The sequence below is a fragment of the Physella acuta genome, unplaced genomic scaffold, assembly GCF_028476545.2.
Source record: "Physella acuta isolate Inbredline_101_S28 unplaced genomic scaffold, ASM2847654v3 ptg001978l, whole genome shotgun sequence".
NCBI classification, from domain to species: Eukaryota; Metazoa; Mollusca; class Gastropoda; family Physidae; genus Physella; species Physella acuta.
The window spans coordinates 171,653-192,760 of record NW_026733483.1 but is presented as its reverse complement, the minus strand read 5'-3'; the positions used below and the strand labels follow the sequence as shown (position 1 = coordinate 192,760).

Sequence of the window (21,108 nt, the reverse complement as noted above, 5' to 3'; positions counted from 1 at the left end):
ATAAAAACAATATGAAAATTCTGCTACTCATAAGTCGAGTGCCATACATGACGCCAAACCTGGCAATGTGGATTCAAGTCGAGGAGCCTAACTTACCCACTGTCCACATTAGTAAAACACAACATCTTTTTATTCTCTCATGCATTTCAAGTGGGGTCGATTCTAGACTTCTATATTCTTTTCTGATGAAAGCTAAAGTAATATTCAAATTGTACTAACGACCAACTCACCATAAAATAGACACAACAAAATTCGTATCAACTGAAACATGACGAATCTGTGTGATGATTGTTTACGTTTGTTGATCGAATAAGCCGCCACAAGACCAACACATCTGATGAATGACAACAATCTCAGTGTTCTTATTGCTAAACATGGCGGAAACGATGCACTTAAAAACTTTAAAGAGCAATTAAAATAGATTACGAAACTATTGAGGGAATATTTTATTTTTAACACAAATAAATCAACTTGTCTATATTTGTTGTTTTATTTGTTAACGCTGTTATAAATGATTTTAAAATGTAATGAATATTTTTAAAAGGTTATTGTCTGTTAATTTGGGCTTATAAAAGAGAACAAATCCAGTTTTATGATAAAAAGTTGTATTTATGAATAACGTGAATTCGTGGTAAGGTCTATTAAGTTTACAGGACACATTGAGGGGTTCTAATCCAGCCAAACTGCTGGTGCTACAATATATGGGATGTTGTTCCACCTGTACAAAAAGGATGTACACTATCGTACACTAGCCAGCAATCTGTACATATATACCACACAACAAAAAACCTAGAACCTCCACACAACCTACCACACATCAGAAAACATAAACCTCCACACAACCTACCACTTGTACAAAACCAAAAACCACCACACCAGCGATGAGTTATTTCCCTTGTGTTAACCATTTCTCGGCGTCATAAACTTTTTTATGACTCAACCAAGCGCAGATAACTACACAAATATCTTTAGTAGAGCATATAACTCTACGCACTTTTTATATTGAACATTGGGTAGGGGAAATAACTACAAAATTCCTTCAGGTGTTTTTTTTTTTTTTTTTTTTTTTTTTTTTGCAACTGGTTGTGATTGAATGCATCTACTGGGTGCAACTTTCTGCTGTGTCTATAGACTAGGTAAAATGTGTTTTTATAATGAAGCTACAATATGTAGGCTAGCTTAAAGAAAAATATAACCTACTTAATTTATGAATTTTAAAGAAACTTACTGTTTGTTATTATTTATTCAATCTAATCCGTAACAAGTTATCCTAAACTTAATTACATTTTTACCGCTAATAGAATATTATTAATAGCAGATCTACCGGTATATTATTTGATTTTATTATAACTTTTGTATTCAGGAAATAATTTAAATGTAATAGTTCCCCGACGTATGAAAAAAAAGCTTGGATTTTTTAATTTTTTATTTTTAGAATTCTTCAGTTTTGTAACTCTTGGTGATTTTAAAATATCGAAGCGAGGCCTTGAAACATCGCAGTATTTTTTTCAACACGGGAACCTGTTCACAAAAGTTAATTCGGTTGCAAAAGTTATATTTTTCCCCGGCTAACGAGATTTCGATTTTTAATCGAGAGAGACCGAGACTTACAAGTCCCACATCGACACTTTTTGCTGTTAGTTTATAGACTAGACATGGTGTGTCTTACATTGACAAGACCAGCTTGATCAAAGATGTATTGTCTACCAACATTGCGATTGTTTTAACGACAGACTTGGGAGGAATCGTTCCCGCACTTGTGTGTTCGATTGGTTCGTTTTACGGGGCGTTAAAACGAGGCTGCCTGTGAGTGTTGACTCGGGATAAAAACCATCCAGTAAACACGGCAATAAAGGGGGGGGGGGAAGGGGGGGGGGGGGCGAACTCCTCCCAAACACGGCAATAAAGGGGGAAGAACTCCCAATCTGTAGATCGATGGATTGTGTGAGTCAACAGGGGTTTGGTTACTGACGGTTTCAGTCGGCTTCGACTTACCAGCCCCTTTTTCATGTCTCTCCATCCTCACCCACAACCCCACCACCCCGAAAAGTACCTGAAAGAAACTCTGGTTGAGCGGGAGTGCATTCGACTGCTAACTTGAAAAGTCCCGAGTTCAGATCCCTTGGCTAAAGAGGCTCTTAAAAACACAACTGCTACATTGCAAATTGTTCTTGTGATGACAAAGATCATGGAAGCAAATCGAAGAAAAACAAGTTAAATAAGATAAAATAGGTCATGTAGTGACCAGTAAGTCTTTATTTTGTTGTAGGAAATCCCCTCCAATAATATATAATTAAGAACAAAAAAGAAGATACATAAAATATATACTTTAACCAGTGTTCCGTTCCACCCCCGGAATGTTCAAGTGCATCCCCACCCAGGATAAAAATTTCTGAAAGACCCCCCCCCCCTCCCCCTGTTTAAGTAAGTTCACGTTACAAACCATATTACAACACATAGGCTACTACATCTATAACACAGCCCTTCTCTTTCGGCAAGCCACTCATCCATTTTGTTGTTTCTACCTATCAATCATGTGACAAATATTTTTGTTCCAACACAGTACTCCGTGAATGATATACCGAAGCCTTTTCATCCATTGTATATCAAAGTTAATTTTTAAATATATGGGTATTTATATTTTCTCATTATGTGAATAGAATCAATATGATGAATACGTATAAAGTTGTTTGAGATAACTTTGTAAGGAAATCACCTCTTTGTTTGGGAGACCTTTGTATGAAAATCACCTCTTTGTTTGGGAGACCTTTGTATGAAAATCACCTCTTTGTTTGGGAGACCTTTGTATGAAAATCACCTCATTGTTTGGGAGACCTTTGTATGGAAATCACATCTTTGTTTGGGAGACCTTTGTAAGGAAGTCACCTCTTTGTTTGGGAGACCTTTGTATGAAAATCACCTCTTTGTTTGGGAGACCTTTGTAAGGAAGTCACCTCTTTGATTTGGAGACCTTTGTAAAGAAATCACCTCTTTGTTTGGGTACCTCTGATGTTCGAAAACACTTGAGTAGAAAAACTACAATCAACGTGTAAAACTAGCAGTGTATTGTTAATGTCACTGTTCTTTTTTTCCCTCAGACTGACCTTTGCCCTTGGCACCCTAATGATGACCTTCACCAGCAGCAGCGTCCCCTGGCTGGTGGTGCCGGCTCTGGCACTGACCGGTGTGGCCGGCAGTGCCGTGTTCCTCACCAACCTCCAGACAGCCAACCTGTTCGGCCGGAAACGTCACATTGTCATCTCCCTTTACGTAGGGGCAGCTTACTCTAACGGCATCATAACATGGCTCATGCAGGTAGGGAAACGTCACATAGTCATCTCCCTTTACGTAGGGGCAGCTTACTCTAACGGCATCATAACATGGCTCATGCAGGTAGGGAAACGTCACATAGTCATCTCCCTTTACGTAGGGGCAGCTTACTCTAACGGCATCATAACATGGCTCATGCAGGTAGGGAAACGTCACATTGTCATCTCCCTTTACGTAGGGGCAGCTTACTCTAACGGCATCATAACATGGCTCATGCAGGTAGGGAAATGCCACATAGTCATCTCCCTTTACGTAGGGGCAGCTTACTCTAACGGCATCATAACATGGCTCATGCAGGTAGGGAAACGTCACATAGTTATCTCCCTTTACGTAGGGGCAGCTTACTCTAACGGCATCATAACATGGCTCATGCAGGTAGGGAAATGCCACATAGTCATCTCCCTTTACGTAGGGGCAGCTTACTCTAACGGCATCATAACATGGCTCATGCAGGTAGGGAAACGTCACATAGTCATCTCCCTTTAGGGGCAGCCTACTCTAACGGCATCATAACATAGCGCATGCTGGTAAAGTTGAATGAAAGGTCCTTGTCGGCGTCATATGTCCTTCTGGCACGCCAGGCAAATGTCCTAGTTGGACAACAAAAATAAGCTTACATTAACTGATCCCACCACAGCTAGGCCAGTATTTTTACTTTTCTCTCTCTAACTAAGATTGCTTGTAGCTAATACTCACTAGTATACGTAAAACCAGTGTCCAACGAAAATCTTATTCGAGAAACATTGAGAATGAACAATTTGATGTTATGTGTATTCTGTCTCCATTGTATTATATTACCTTCAGTGTATTACACTACCCCCACTGTATTATCTCAATCATATTCATGCTTTCCTACAACCAAACAACACCAAATACTTGGGACTTATTTCCTCCCACCACTAACTAGTCCCTATTATTAATTCATACTGTTGAGAAACCCTGCTTTCATTGAACCGGAAGTGACTTAGAGGCGGCACCAATTTGCTCCCAGACTTACAGTAATCCCAGCCTTCGTGTCGTCTGCCAGACAATATCGATGTTGGTGAAACTAATCTCCCGGGGAACAAATATTTGGCTTAGATTGGAGCCACCGACACCCCGGGGCAGGATTTCCTACTGCTACAAATCTATACGGATTATCGTTATTTATTCAAAGTTATTTCCCCTGCCTATGCTAAATTGTCCACTCATACATGGTAGTACTTCCTGGGTGATATATATATATATATATATATATATATATATATATATATATATATATATATATATATATATACGTGTGTATGTGTTTGTTAACATTACATATTTTATAAGGGAAGATGAAGTAGAGTTATTGTATTCCACTGCCCTCGGTTAAGACTAAAGTCTACAGTCAGCACAATACCTAGTCCTCTAAACTTTCCTGGACATGAGTCACCCATCAGACCTGACAATCTCCTGCCGACTCGACCTCTGAAACCTTGAACCTTTCATGGATGTGTCACCTTTGGTCTACCACAACCTCGACCTCCTATTCTCGTCTGTTCCAAGCCGTCTCTTGTCTTAGAATCTGCATCTCTAGAGTCTGTCATTATTTCACACCACTAGTGGGTGGATAACCCAGGCAGTCTCACCCTATCCCCAGTACCGTCGTTGGCCGGATGTTTCATGATACACCTGGGATAGCCTTCATGGTTTCCTCATTGACGATAGAAAGACATATCCGTACTTCACACATTTCAACATCCCTCTGCTTCACGTGGGGTTGGGTTTTGATTGTCAACCCGTTTATTTACCTTTGCGTTCAACAAAAATATCTCTCCATCAAATTACTTTAAATGTTGTATAACGTCCTACAGTAAGGGACAGTAAGGGACAGTAAGGGATAGTAAGTGACAGCAAGTGACAGTAAGGGACAGTAAGGGACAGTAAGGGACAGTAAGTGACAGTAAGGGACAGTAAGTGATAGTAAGGGACAGTAAGTGATAGTAAGGGACAGTAAGGGACAGTAAGGGACAGTAAGTGACAGTAAGGGACAGTAAGTGACAGTAAGGGACAGTAAGTGACAGTAAGGGACAGTAAGTGATAGTAAGGGACAGTAAGGGACAGTAAGGGACAGTAAGTGATAGTAAGGGACAGTAAGGGACAGTAAGTGACATTAAGGGACAGTAAGGGACAGTAAGGGACAGTAAGGGAAGTAAGGGACAGTAAGGGACAGTAAGGAACAGCAAGGGGCAGTAAGGGAATGCCGTGGTCGGGTGGGAGAGCGTTTGATTGCTAACTCCAAAAGTCCCGAGTTGAACGAGCCTCATCCACCAGTGTTTATCGGGACGGTGAACGGAAAAAAAGTCACAGGAAAAAAAAAACAGAAAAAAAGTCACAGTTTTTGCTAGGAAAAAAAGTCACAGAAAAAAAGTCACAGTGGAAAAATTTTATCGGAAAAAAAGTCACAGAAATAAAGTCACAGAAAAAAGTCACAAAAATCTTTTTAGAAATATTTTTTATTAATTTGTTAAGAATTGTAAAATTGTGTATGTTTATTGTTGTGGGTTGTATTTTTTGATAGCGTAAATTATTTATAGACGTTAAAAGCATTATGATTTATAGCAATTGTAAGTAAAAATACTCTAAGATAATTAACATAACAATCTCAAATTTTGTTACGTAGTTAAATACGCGGTAGAAAAGTTAATTATAAAAGAAATTTAGGCACATTTTGCCGTAGGCTATTCTCTGGTCGGCCTCTCCTCAGTAGTCATTGTCCGAACATTTTTTGTGTTGTTGACGTTATGCGTCAATGACTCCCTTTGAACCTTGTCGGCTTTCTGTTTTGATCCTAAGTTTGTAATGAGCGTGATAAATGTGGGCAGTAAAGGTGGTTGAACTAAACATAACTATTGTTGCCATGAGTTGAGGGCAGCAAGTCAGATGAACTTACCATTTCACGGTAATTTAATATTTGTATTTAAAAAAAAAAACACGATGAAAAACGTGGACTTAGGAGCATTCTATTAAATGCTACTAATCTTAAGTTTAAAATAATTACAATCGACATACTTCATACTAAATATTTTTAGATGAATTATAAAAATTCCTATGCGTATACAGCCTACACACATTACATTACATTTAATTAATCCTAAGTTAATTTGCACTCTCTAAATATTTAATACATAAAAGCATTAACAAATATCATGCAAAAATATATTTGTGACTTTTTTTCCTGTGACTTTTTTTCCTGTGACTTTTTTTCCTGTGACTTTTTTTCTGTGTTTTTTTTCCTGTGTTTTTTTTCCTGTGACTTTTTTTCCTACAATCCTGGGGACAGTAACCCATCTAGAAGAGAAACTTCTAAAATCAAACAACTGCTGCCTTGCGGGTAGTTCTTGGGTGGACAAAGACTACTGAAGGAAATCATGAAAGTAAAGCAGGCTGATGTCAACGGGCCATATAGCGTATAACATGTTGATATAGTTGTGTTGGGGGAAATCAGCTCTAATATATATATATATATAAAGAATGTTTTTATCCCCCCCCCCACTCACCCACCCCCAGCTGTTCCACACCATAGGTGTTGACGTTCAGACGTCCTTCATGTTTCTCACCATCGGTATCGTCCCTATGCTCGTCTCCACCGTGGCCTTCTTGCCCAAGACAAGGATTCCCTGGCCACTTCCGGCAGACTACGGCAAACGGCGCAACCAATCGCTGGACGAGGCCATGTTACGTAAGCAGAGGGCGTGGCAGAGGCGCATGTCAGGTGAGTTGGGGCCTCGGCTCCACCTTCTTTTAATAAAATTGATAGTCTACACTAATTACCTATAGAAAATACATGTATAACTGGTAGCAGTAATACAATTTGAATTCATTAATTATTTTATATCGTAGCTCTGGGTAGATTGTCACGCTGTTGTCACACATAGCATACAACTTGTCACGTCAGCTTCAGCTTCACTGGTTCACGCTTCACGTCTCTCAGTCACACTTCACGCGTTACACGTGACTTTTGTCACGTTTTGTGGCAAAATTCTAAAAATACTCAACAAAATCGTTAAAGAATTATTTTGCGTTAAACGCTAACCCCACTCCGTTTCTCTTTTTCTGCATCTTATGTTAACTTAACTCTATTCAAAATCATAATCTTAAACATTAATTTCCAACATTTTATAATAACCTTAATTACCGTACTTCATAACCCTAACCCCCACCCAAAACATTTCGAAAAGAATACCTCTTCTATGTTAAAAGTACGTCTAAACGTCTTATGATTGAATTTTTTTTATTTGACAAATAATCGTGAAACGTGAAGCTGAAACAAAACAAAAATTGTGTAAATAGGTCCCACTTCACACATACAATGAATCAATGCCAGGTTACTTTAAAAAGTTCATTGATAATTGCTAGCTAACTTTATTTGTATTTTAACAATCTAGTTTTAAGCTAGAATAAAAAACATTAAGACACGCATGACCTAACAAATTCCCTCCCACCTCTCTCGATCTTCTATAGAAGACCTTGACCCCGACCTTGACCCCCACATGTACCCCGACTCCTCCCCACTTACCGATTACGCTTCGACAGAGGCTGGCGTCACTCGGTGCCGGCGCCCCCCGCCCAGGTTTTCCCCCACCGCCGTCCAGCCGCTGTTCGTCTGGTCGCTCCTGTGGTTCGGCATTCACAAGCTGCATGAGGCTGTCTTTGAGATGAGGGTCGTGGAGATAGCCGGCCTGGAGATTATGGGACCACTGGGTGAGTTGGATTATCTCTTAGATTATGGGGGCACTGGGTGAGTTGGATTATCTCTTAGATTATGGGGGCACTGGGTGAGGTGGATTATCTCTTAGATTATGGGACCACTGGGTGAATTGGATTATCTCTTAGATTATGGGACCACTGGATAAGTTGGATTATCTCTTAGATTATGGGACCAGTGGGTGAGTTGGATTATCTCTTAGATTATAGGACCACTGGGTGAGTTGGATTATCTCTTAGATTATGGGACCACTGGGTGAGTTGGATTATCTCTTAGATTATGGGACCACTGGGTGGGTTGGATTATCTCTTAGATTATGGGACCACTGGGTGAGTTGGATTATCTCTTAGATTATTTGATCACTTGGTGAGTTGGATTAACTCTTAGATTATGGGACCAATGGGTGAGTTGGATTATCTCTTAGATTATGGGACCAATGGGTGAGTTGGATTATCTCTTAGATTATGGGACCACTGGGTGAGTTGGATTATCTCTTAGATTATGGGACCAATTGGTGAGTTGGATTATCTCTTAGATTATGGGACCACTGGGTGAGTTCGATTATCTCTTAGATTATGGGACCACTGGGTGAGTTGGATTATCTTAGATTATGGGACCACTGGGTGAGTTGGGTTATCTCTTAGATTATGGGACCACTGGGTGAGTTGGATTATCTCTTAGATTATGGGACCACTGGGTGAGTTGGATTATCTCTTAGATTATGGGACCACTGGATGGGTTGGATTATCTCTTAGATTATGGGACCACTGGGTGAGTTGGATTATCTCTTAGATTATGGGACCACTGGATGGGTTGGATTATCTCTTAGATTATGGGACCACTGGGTGAGTTGGATTATCTCTTAGATTATGGGACCACTAGGTGAGTTGGATTATCTCTTAGATTATAGGACTACTGGGTAAGTTGGATTATCTCTTAGATTATGGGAGCACTGGGTAAGTTGGATTATCTCTTAGATTATGGGACCACTGGGTGGGTTGGATTATCTCTTAGATTATGGGAGCACTGGGTGAGTTGGATTATCTCTTAGATTATTTGATCACTGGGTGAGTTGGATTATCTCTTAGATTATGGGACCAATGGGTGAGTTGGATTATCTCTTAGATTATAGGACAACTGGGTGAGTTGGATTATCTCTTAGATTATAGGACCAATGGGTGAGTTGGATTATCTCTTAGATTATGGGACCACTGGGTGGGTTGGATTATCTCTTAGATTATGGGACTACTGGGTGGGTTGGATTATCTCTTAGATTATGGGAGCACTGGGTGAGTTGGATTATCTTAGATTATGGGAGCACTGGGTGAGTTGGATTATCTCTTAGATTATGGGACCACTAGGTGAGTTAGATTATTTCTTAGTACATGGGTGTCACTGATTAAATAGGATTATTTCTTAGATCTTGGGGCCACTGGGTAAGGCGGATTATCTCTTAGAACATTGGACAATAAACCGGATTATCTTATGTATCATGGCTGTCACTGGTTAAATAGTAATTCTTAGATTATGGGACCACAGAAATAAGTCAGATTATGTGGCCTCCGGGTAATCAGGATTATGGGGCCACAGGATAAGCCAAATTATCTGTCAGATCTTGGGGCTACTGGTCAGTAGCAATTTAATGGAGCCTAAATGCATTATAGAAGCACGATTTATGTACGTGGTTTAGTTGGCTCGAAAGCCTTGAGCTCGTATCCTGAAAATAAATTCCGTAGCCCACCAGTTCTAATGGGTACTTGACACACGTTAGGGAAAGTAACGGCTTCTTAGTATAGTGCTAACCACACTATCCCTTTATATACTGAGGTCACGAAAAGGTCAACTCTACTTCATCTGCCCCATAGACCGCCAGGACAGGAAAGGTCAGTTTTAAAGCGCAATGATAGTGGGTCTAAAATAAATAAGCTCTCAGTTTAATCCGTTTAAAAAACGAACCGATGATTTCAATAATCTCCAACAAGTCGCCTGAACCTCTTTCTCCCTCTCTCTCCCTCTCTCTCCCTCTCTCTCCCCAGACTTTGAGACTTACTTCGGCGTTGTGCAGCTGTTGGCGCTGGTCTCGTCTCCACTGGTGGGGGTACTGATAGACCGGCACTACGTCAGGGAACTGGGTAAGTCATCAGTTCTAGGGGTTCCTGATAGACCGGCACTACGCCAGGAACTGGGTAAGTCATCAGTTCTAGGGGGTTAGACCGGCACTACGCCAGGGAACTGGGTAAGTCATCAGTTCTAGGGGGTCCTGATAGACCGGCACTACGCCAGGAACTGGGTAAGTCATCAGTTCTAGGGGGTTAGACCGGCACTACGCCAGGGAACTGGTTAAGTCATCAGTTCTAGGGGGTTAGACCGGCACTACGCCAGGGAACTGGGTAAGTCATCAGTTCTAGGGGGTCCTGATAGACCGGCACTACGCCAGGGAACTGGGTAAGTCATGGCACTACACCAGGGAACTGGGTAAGTCATCAGTTCTAGGGGGTCCTGATAGACCGGCACTACGCCAGGGAACCGGGTAAGTCATGGCACTACACCAGGGAACTGGGTTAGTCATCAGTTCTAGGGGGTTAGACCGGCACTACGCCAGGGAACTGGGTAAGTCATCAGTTCTAGGGGGTCCTAATAGACCGGCACTACGCCAGGGAACTGGGTAAGTCATCAGTTCTAGGGGGTTAGACCGGCACTACGCCAGGGAACTGGGTAAGTCATCAGTTCTAGGGGGTTAGACCGGCACTACGCCAGGGAACTGGGTAAGTCATCAGTTCTAGGGGGTTAGACCGGCACTACGCCAGGGAACTGGGTAAGTCATCAGTTCTATGGGATCCTGATAGACCGGCACTACGCCAGGGAACTGGGTAAGTCATCAGTTCTAGGGGGTCCTGATAGACCGGCACTACGCCAGGGAACTGGGTAAGTCATCAGTTCTAGGGGGTTAGACCGGCACTACGCCAGGGAACTGGGTAAGTCATCAGTTCTAGGGGGTTAGACCGGCACTACGCCAGGGAACTGGGTAAGTCATCAGTTCTAGGGGGTTAGACCGGCACTACGCCAGGGAACTGGGTAAGTCATCAGTTCTATGGGGTCCTGATAGACCGGCACTACGCCAGGGAACTGGGTAAGTCATCAGTTCTAGGGGGTTAGACCGGCACTACGCCAGGGAACTGGGTAAGTCATCAGTTCTAGGGGGTTAGACCGGCACTACGCCAGGGAACTGGGTAAGTCATCAGTTCTAGGGGGTTAGACCGGCACTACGCCAGGGAACTGGGTAAGTCATCAGTTCTATGGGGTCCTGATAGACCGGCACTACGCCAGGGAACTGGGTAAGTCATCAGTTCTAGGTGGTCCTGATAGACCGGCACTACGCCAGGGAACTGGGTAAGTCATCAGGGGCCCTGATAGACCGGCACTACGCCAGGGAACTGGGTAAGTCATCAGTTCTAGGGGGTCCTGATAGACCGGCACTACGCCAGGGAACTGGGTAAGTCATCAGTTCTAGGGGGTTAGACCGGCACTACGCCAGGGAACTGGGTAAGTCATCAGTTCTAGGGGGTCCTGATAGACCGGCACAACGCCAGGGAACTGGGTAAGTCATCAGTTCTAGGGGGTTAGACCGGCACTACGCCAGGGAACTGGGAAAGTCATCAGTTCTAGGGGGTCCTGATAGACTGGCACAACGCCAGGGAACTGGGTAAGTCATCAGGGGCCCTGATAGACCGGCACTACGCCAGGGAACTGGGTAAGTCATCAGTTCTAAGGGGTCCTGATAGACCGGCACAACGCCAGGGAACTGGGTAAGTCATCAGTTCTAAGGGGTCCTGATAGACCGGCACAACGCCAGGGAACTGGGTAAGTCATGGCACTACGCCAGGGAACTGGGTAAGTCATGGCACTACACCAGGGAACTGGGTAAGTCATCAGTTCTAGGGGGTTAGACCGGCAATACGCCAGGGAACTGGGTAAGTCATCAGTTCTAGGGGGTCCTGATAGACCGGCACTACGCCAGGGAACTGGGTAAGTCATCAGTTCTATGGGGTCCTGATAGACCGGCACTACGCCAGGGAACTGGGTAAGTCATCAGTTCTAGGTGGTCCTGATAGACCGGCACTACGCCAGGGAACTGGGTAAGTCATCAGGGGCCCTGATAGACCGGCACTACGCCAGGGAACTGGGTAAGTCATCAGTTCTAGGGGGTCCTGATAGACCGGCACTACGCCAGGGAACTGGGTAAGTCATCAGTTCTAGGGGGTCCTGATAGACCGGCACTACGCCAGGGAACTGGGTAAGTCATCAGTTCTATGGGGTCCTGATAGACCGGCACTACGCCAGGGAACTGGGTAAGTCATCAGTTCTAGGTGGTCCTGATAGACCGGCACTACGCCAGGGAACTGGGTAAGTCATCAGGGGCCCTGATAGACCGGCACTACGCCAGGGAACTGGGTAAGTCATCAGTTCTAGGGGGTTAGACCGGCAATACGCCAGGGAACTGGGTAAGTCATCAGTTCTAGGGGGTTAGACCGGCACTACGCCAGGGAACTGGGTAAGTCATCAGTTCTAGGGGGTTAGACCGGCACTACGCCAGGGAACTGGGTAAGTCATCAGTTCTAGGGGGTCCTGATAGACCGGCACTACGCCAGGAACTGGGTAAGTCATCAGTTCTAGGGGGTCCTGATAGACCGGCACTACGCCAGGGAACTGGGTAAGTCATCAGTTCTAGAGGGTTAGACCGGCACTACGCCAGGGAACTGGGTAAGTCATCAGTTCTAGGGGGTCCTGATAGACCGGCACAACGCCAGGGAACTGGGTAAGTCATCAGTTCTAGGGGGTTAGACCGGCACTACGCCAGGGAACTGGGTAAGTCATCAGTTCTAGGGGGTCCTGATAGACTGGCACAACGCCAGGGAACTGGGTAAGTCATCAGTTCTAAGGGGTCCTGATAGACCGGCACAACGCCAGGGAACTGGGTAAGTCATGGCACTACGCCAGGGAACTGGGTAAGTCATGGCACTACACCAGGGAACTGGGTAAGTCATCAGTTCTAGGGGGTTAGACCGGCAATACGCCAGGGAACTGGGTAAGTCATCAGTTCTAGAGGGTCCTGATAGACCGGCACTACGCCAGGGAACTGGGTAAGTCATGGCACTACACCAGGGAACTGGGTAAGTCATCAGTTCTAGGGGGTTAGACCGGCAATACGCCAGGGAACTGGGTAAGTCATCAGTTCTAGAGGGTCCTGATAGACCGGCACTACGCCAGGGAACTGGGTAAGTCATGGCACTACACCAGGGAACTGGGTAAGTCATCAGTTCTAAGGGGTCCTGATAGACCGGCACAACGCCAGGGAACTGGGTAAGTCATGGCACTACGCCAGGGAACTGGGTAAGTCATGGCACTACACCAGGGAACTGGGTAAGTCATCAGTTCTAGGGGGTTAGACCGGCAATACGCCAGGGAACTGGGTAAGTCATCAGTTCTAGGGGTCCTGATAGACCGGCACTACGCCAGTTCTAGTATATAGCGGTCGGTGGGGGAATATCTGCAGTTTCTAGTCAATATCTGGAGAAGTGTTTAGACAATATCTGGTGGTCTATCAACGGGTGTTTGATCACAAGCGCTGTGTCCGGCTTTGATCATAGGTGTGATACAATTAACACGATTTTATACATGTTTCCTGAGAGTACGTTAATAGAAATTAACATGTATTTAAAAAAAAGACAAGAACTATAAAGGCTGGTGCTAGGCCTCATAGATTTATTTTAAATATAAATGAAACACAAATAATGCGTGTAACGTTTACCTATCTACCAGCCAGATAGATGGTGAACGTCCCCGGATTCTTTTTTCGGGGTTATATGCAAATGACTTACAGCCTAAATGAATGAACACTAACTCAACAACACACTAGGGCTCGAATTCGACGCCTAGGGAAAACTAGTGATACTATTGAAGTTAACACTCATCCAATCTGCATACAACCTTTAATAAGCGAACACAGTTGTGGCAGAACACAAGGTTAAACTAGATAAAATATTTAATTTATAAAATAATAAAACCCAACTTACAAAGCGTAAGAAAAAACACTATCACAGATTTCAACACTGTATAAAAATAGCCACAGGTCACACAACACTGCTATAGCTTCATGAATCACTTGGCGACAAGTAATATTATACTAGAAGACTAAAACAACTTAAGAAAGCATAGCACACACAGGACTTAAGTTCTCTCACGTTCAAATGGTCAGAATCTATTGCCGGACAATATGGACGGCCTGGTCTTAATAGACCGTTTGATCAAGGTAGACTGCCACGTGTTGCGAGTGTGCGGTGCAGTTAAAGACTTATGCAACAGGGGAGGTTATCCTCAACTCATGTAGCCATTGGTTGGGATGGTCATCTGATCAGAATCAATCAATCAGATCTTAATGGAAAATTTCTGGGTCCTAGACACCCTTAATAAGACAGTGGAAAAACCCCGGTAGTTGCACCATCAATCCATATAAGGTATTATACAATGTCAAAATAAAAATGGAACCTGACTCGACCTAAGTAGGTCACATGCGACATATAACAAGTTTCACAAATAAATATTATAGATCTACTTGAAAATACATAGCATATATAAAGGATAAAAATGATACAAAACTTGCCAACAATATAGTCAAAGATGTAATACATAAAATGGTTAACTAATTGACAGATGTGCTATAGCACGCAAATATGTCAGTACATCTGTTTGACCATATGTCTGGACAGCACGTTGTACTTTTTTCGTGCAGCATCTTGTATCGCTTCTCAGCTGGGTAGCTTGCTCTGCGACACCTTGCAAGAAAGTTGTCTTTTGCCGTGTGCAGTCCATCTGTAGACCTTCAAGGAAACGCCACATTGTTGGGTGACTACATTGGAGGAGAGACTGAAGACTGTAATGCCATCTTTCACAAATGTTATTTGTTCGTGCTACACCATCGCCAATCGCGTGCATTTGATTCCAAGTTTCAACTGGAAACAAAACACCTGAGATCAAAGACCCTATGTGGACAAAACGCCTATGATCAAAGCCGGACACAGCGCTTGTGATCAAACACCCGTTGATAGACCACCTGTGATCAAAGACCCTCTGCTGAGAAAACACCTGTGGTCAAACCCCCTATGGTCAAACCCCCTATGATCAAATCCCCTATGGTCAAAGCACCGCTATGGTCAAAGGCCCGCTGTGGTCAAACCCCCTATGGTCAAAGCCCCTATGGTCAAAGCTCCGCTTTGGTCAAACCCCCTATGGTCAAACCCCCTATGGTCAAAGCACCTGTGGTCAAAGGTCCTAGGACCCTTTAGTCTATAACTGGAATACTTATTCAGTAGCTGGGGACTCTAATCAATAGTTTGTGCAAAAATTCGATTTAATGAGATTAAATGAGGTTTTATTCATTAAAAGTTAAATCTAATAACTTTAATTCAAGGATTCGAATCAACGAGATCTGATTCCTCGAGTGTTCTTAAATTCAGTGACTTTAATTAGTTTAATTAGACGAGTAGGGTACTCAGTTATTACAGTCAGTATCTGGGACGTTAGTTCAACTGTTCTAGGCTCTCCTACTTGAACCACAGACGTTTAGAACTCTGGGGTGGCGTTCTTGTAGAAAAAATGTGTATGAACGATACGCTTTACAATCTCTTCTTTTTGTACCGAGTGTATGGGCATGTAAAATTTATGTGTATATTTACTTTCATCTAACACAAATGTGTAAGTTTATATACATGTAACACTGATGTGTATACGCAGTGGCGTAGCCGGGATCGTCTCAACGGGGGGGGGGGGGGGTTCCAATTTTTACCCGGGGACAAACTTTCGATTTGCACCCCCCCCCCCCCTCAAAATTTCAATTTCCCCCCCCCCCCCTCATACTTTATATATATATATATATATATATATATATATACCGAGGGGTCTATGGGGGGGTTTATGACCCCCCCCCTAACCCCCCCCCCTGCCTACGCCACTGTGTATAGGTATCTACACCTATAAGCATGTCGTCAATCTCACCCCCCCCCCTGTGTCCCACCAGGTACAACGCCAGCCACACAGCAGATGCAGCGGATCGTGCCCGCCATTGTGCTGACGTCACTGCTGGCCGTGGTGGAGCTGGGCGTGGACATGCTGGAGGAGAGGTCATCCAAGGCCATCTCGACCCTCTTCAACGTCCTTCACAAGGTCTTTACACAGACCACCATGTGCGCCTTCATCATGCACCTGTAAGTAGTAGATCCCTGTAAGTAGTAGGTCCCTGTACGTAGTAGGTCCCTGTGAGTTGTAGGTCCCTGTACGTAGTAGGTCCCTGTAGGTAGTAGGTCCCTGTAGGTAGTAGGTCCCTGTGATTTGTAGGTCGCTGTACGTAGTAGGTCCCTGTAGTAGGTCCCTGTAAGTAGTAGGTCCCTGTAGTAGGTCCCTGTAGGTAGTAGGTCCATGTAGGTAGTAGGTCCCTGTAGTAGGTCCCTGTAAGTAGTAGGTCCCTGTAGTAGGTCCCTGTAAGTAGTAGGCACCTGTAAGTAGTAGGTCCTTGTAAGTAGTAGGTCCCTGTAAGTAGTAGGTCCCTGTAGTAGGTCCCTGTAAGTAGTAGGCACCTGTAAGTAGTAGGTCCTTGTAAGTAGTAGGTCCTTGTAAGTAGTAGGTCCTTGTAAGTAGTAGGTCCCTGTAGGGTGTAGGTCGCTGTAAGTAACATGCACCTGTATGTAGTAGGCACCTGTAAGTTGTAGGTCCCTGTAAGTTGTAGGTCGCTGTAAGTAGTAGGTCGCTGTAAGTAGCAGGCACCTTAAAGTAACATTCATCTGTAATAGGAGGACGTCTGCAGACACCACCAATAGGAAAACTGACACTCGTCCTCAGAACATTCCCGACACCAGTCCATTGGAAACTTCCTCTAGCCACGTCTCTAAGAATTTTTCGAATAAATAAAAAAAATATATTATGTTACTCAATCTTAAGTGTTTTAGATTAATAACCTTTCGCATCACAATTTACATCAAATCTTTGTTGGAAACTTGGAAATGAATAAGACCTTTATATCTTTATAGCTAAAAACATTTGTTAAAATTATCAAATAACCTTAAAACTCTTTTAGCGTAAATACTTTTAAATGAAAATATGTGTTTAAAAATTCCGGAATAAACTGAATTTTGTTTTGGCAAGAAAACTTGGCCGAACACGGGGAAAAAACCTGGCCTAATATTATTCTTAGCCCCCATTGATCTGCCGCTAATCTCGTTTCTCTCGCCGCTCATGTCTTCACGCCGGCCATGTGTTTTTGGGCTGATTCAATTCACACTTTGGGCCCACGGTGAGGCTTCAACAAGAATGTGATTTACCCAGCTGGCCAGTAACGTGGCCCCAGATCTGGCCAAGGAAAACAAGATTTGGCCACCGGGATAACCAGGATTTACATGTCTTAGAGGATCTTGAAAGATCTTCTCCTGACAAAGTAGTACGCGTCCTTCAATGCATTTCCTAAGCCTAAGTCGTGGTTCTAGATTTAGAAACTTTGTGTTGGGTAGACAAAGGGGTAATACAGGTCGTACAAGCCGAAGGTTTTAATCTCGTGTCTTGGAAAATGTTTACAAGTACTCGCAACTCATAAAAATATGAGCATCAAACACTACAATGACAACCACACACATCAACCCCCACATCCTCACACATCAAAACCAGTCAACCCCACAACATCACACATCAACCCACACAACCTCACACATCAACCCACACAACCACCCACATCAAAACTATTAAACCCCACATCCTCACACATCAAAACCAGTCAACCCCACAACATCACACATCAACCCACACAACCTCACACATCAACCCACACAACCACCCACATCAAAACTATTAAACCCCACATCCTCACACATCAAAACCAGTCAACCCCCACAACATCACACATCAACCCCCACAACCACACACATCAACCCCCACATCCTCACACATCAACGCCCACAACCTCACACACCGAAACCAGTCAACCCCCAAAAGATCAAACATCAACCCCCACAACATCACACATCAACCCCTACAACCACCCACATCAAAACTTTTGAACCCCCACAACCACACTCATCAACACCAGTCAACACTGACAACCACACACATCGACATCAACTATCACTCACACACTGACAACCACTACCAACCTCACACATCAAAACCTTAACCACACACCACAAATCTCAATCACTACCAACAATTTAACACTTTGAGACAGACAGCGCAAAAAACAACCACACAACCACACACAACCACACATTTTTACCCTGACGACAAAACATTAAAGAAAGAAACCACCTGACAATACCGCCCTAGTGTTTTTGCGTCCATCCAAGGGTTTCTAACTTTTTATTTTCCATCTCCAGACATTTCAATCACCAACATTTGGGCAAGTTGTACGGCTTGACATGCGCAGTCAGCGCTGTTATTGCAGCCTTTCAGTTTCCGGTGTGGACATTTTTGGTGAAAAAATACAGCATGCTGCCGGTATGTTCTAGTTACATAAACACACACACACACACAAACACACTCACTTATATGTATATACATACATATATATATATATATATATATATATATATATATATATATATATATATATATTATATATATATGTATATACATATATAATATACTGTTTGTGTATGTTTATACCTACAAGTCTGTAAACATGTAAACATATACACATTCTCGTTCATGCGTACACGTCCAATCATTCCTGAAGTACTTACAACCTCCCCCCCCCCCATCCCGTCACACCCAGGCGCACGTGCTGCTCCTGATCCTGTCCCTCGTCTCGTTTGTCCACGCCCTCAACACCTGGGACCACTGCCGGAAGCGGCTCGTCCTTGACCAGTCTGACCACTCGAGCGAGAGGTCATGCCGACCCAACCACAACCCCCCGTCCGTGCACATTGAGACAGACGACATCAACCTGCCCAGCAACAAGAATGACGTCAGTGAAACCAACAAGGTCATGTTCAGTGACGTCAACCACGTCAAAGAAATACCTCACCAAAATTCTGGTAAAATTATCTTCTTTTTTGTTAGCGTTAGTTGATGGCTACATCGTTGGAATTTATAAAACCTAAGATGTTTTACCAATGACTAAGTAAAATCTGAAATGATATGCCAATGACTCAGTAAAAATCTGAGTTCATTTGCTAATGAGTTATTTGAACCTAGGATAATTTGCCAATGACTTAGTAAAACATAAGATGATATACCAATGACCTGCGATGAAATATCGTTAACTTTTAAAAGCCTAATTTAATATCAAACCTATGACTTAACTAAAACTTTAAAAAATTGTATGTGTCATTGAGGCTAACGCAACTAGTGTTGGAGCTAATAAAGAACAGATGGGTTAGTTAGCGCTGAGACTTGTTTTAGTTTTATGTGTGACTAATCATCTGTGTCTTTCAAGTTACATCATCACATTTAGACCTTTTATTCTCGGGCAAATATAAAATGTAGATAGTAACGCAGTTTCTTTTACTATACGATTCTGACCTTCTTTAGGGTTTCAATATCACATCTGGTACCCATAAACCAAACAATATCTCTAATACTAACACGAGTCCCTACCGTAAATATAACAACACTACTCACCACTTAATAAACCAAGCTCTATCTTTAACCCTAACCTACCAGTCCCTACCGTAACAACTCCACTAACCACAAACTAGTTCTGACGTCACTTCCTGCCTTTCTCCCCCCAGTTACCATGGAGATGTCTGCCGTGGGAGGCAGGAACGGTCAGCCTCGCGTCATCCTCGAGACCTCCATCGACGACGACGAGCCGGTCGTTAAACCCAGACAGGCGGAAGACGAGTACGACGAAGAAGAGGAAGAAGTCATCAACTCTCTAGACCTGATCCGCATCTAAGCTGGAGGTATGGCTGTCATCTCCTCCACCACAACACCACGAGTGGTGCGTCTATACCACAACACAGCAGGCGCTATATCACAGCGTGTAAAACATCACCCACTAGAAGGATAGAACATATCCCATTCAAATGTCAAAAAATCGTTTTTGGCAGCAAATAAAAGTCAAAAGGAAGAGATTTTTTTAGAACGTCGTTACCGGATATGGCTGATTCCGTTCTTCCGTGTTTGAACATAGTTTATATCATAGACAATACCAAGGGGGACAAATATCGTTGCTCCAGATCGTAATAAACTATCTGATATCGCAATAGTGTATGACGTTATGGAATCACCAAATAGCCCAACACAATGTCTTACAGGATGTGGCCATCTAACTACCTGCTACAGCAAACTATGGACTCACCAAATGCCGTAACATTGTGTGTTATGATCTAAGATCATCTACCCAACTGCTACAACTCCACACCCAACACCACAACAAACCTGGATATCCCCCCTCCCTCCCACCAACGTCTTCTAAAACAGGTGTACAACATTTAAACTCAGAACAAAATTAGCCACCAGAATTCACAGCACCAAACAAGTTATCGGACTTCAGATTTTGGAAGACATTTGTCAGCTATCAACATTCAATTCGCTTCGTCCAAGGTTCGAACCCTGATCAAAAGTGTACTGTTTTATTGATTACTTTATTGATCAATGGCCTAATTAGGTCAAAGGTCAGAAGATGTATCCCAGCTGTATTGGTTTGAAAACCAACTGACCAAGGTCACGTTAAACTACCAGACTACCTGACATATCTTATAATAAAACATGATGTACATAAGTGGGTCTTAAAAAGCAATGCATTATCTTAATATTAAAGCGATGTATTTTTAAAATCATTGAAAGTTAACATACTCATCTGCGTGTGCTTCAAATCTTCTTACATGGGTAATCTGTAATTAAAGTTCATTTGATTGTGTTTATTTTACACTGTAGGCCTATGGATTGCGTGTTGTGTAATTATTATTTTATTTTATTTTTGTAAATAAAAATATAGTCAATTTTTAATTTTAAAAATGTTATATATTGTCACGACTAATGTGTAACTGGCAGAGTTATTTAGA

The 21,108-nt window shown here is 43.0% G+C and overlaps 2 protein-coding genes across 2 annotated transcripts in view; both read left to right on the top strand.

Moving 5' to 3' along the window:
- LOC131931479 (equilibrative nucleobase transporter 1) overlaps window positions 1-8,099 on the top strand; it is a 43,475-nt gene extending 35,376 nt beyond the window's left edge. The window contains exons 3-5 of the mRNA XM_059288290.1: window positions 3,099-3,315; window positions 6,865-7,069; window positions 7,819-8,099. Coding sequence (XP_059144273.1) covers window positions 3,099-3,315; window positions 6,865-7,069; window positions 7,819-8,099 — 703 coding nt within the window. The remainder of the gene's footprint in view (window positions 1-3,098; window positions 3,316-6,864; window positions 7,070-7,818) is intronic.
- A 1,881-nt stretch (window positions 8,100-9,980) lies between these two features.
- Window positions 9,981-21,013, top strand: LOC131931471 (equilibrative nucleobase transporter 1-like). Its single transcript, XM_059288282.1, has 5 exons — window positions 9,981-10,194; window positions 16,137-16,323; window positions 18,475-18,595; window positions 18,873-19,134; window positions 19,831-21,013. Exons 2-5 carry the CDS (start codon window positions 16,160-16,162, stop codon window positions 19,995-19,997), a joined length of 714 nt encoding a protein of 237 aa, XP_059144265.1. The 5' UTR covers window positions 9,981-10,194; window positions 16,137-16,159; the 3' UTR covers window positions 19,998-21,013.
- The last annotated feature ends 95 nt before the right edge of the window (window positions 21,014-21,108 follow it).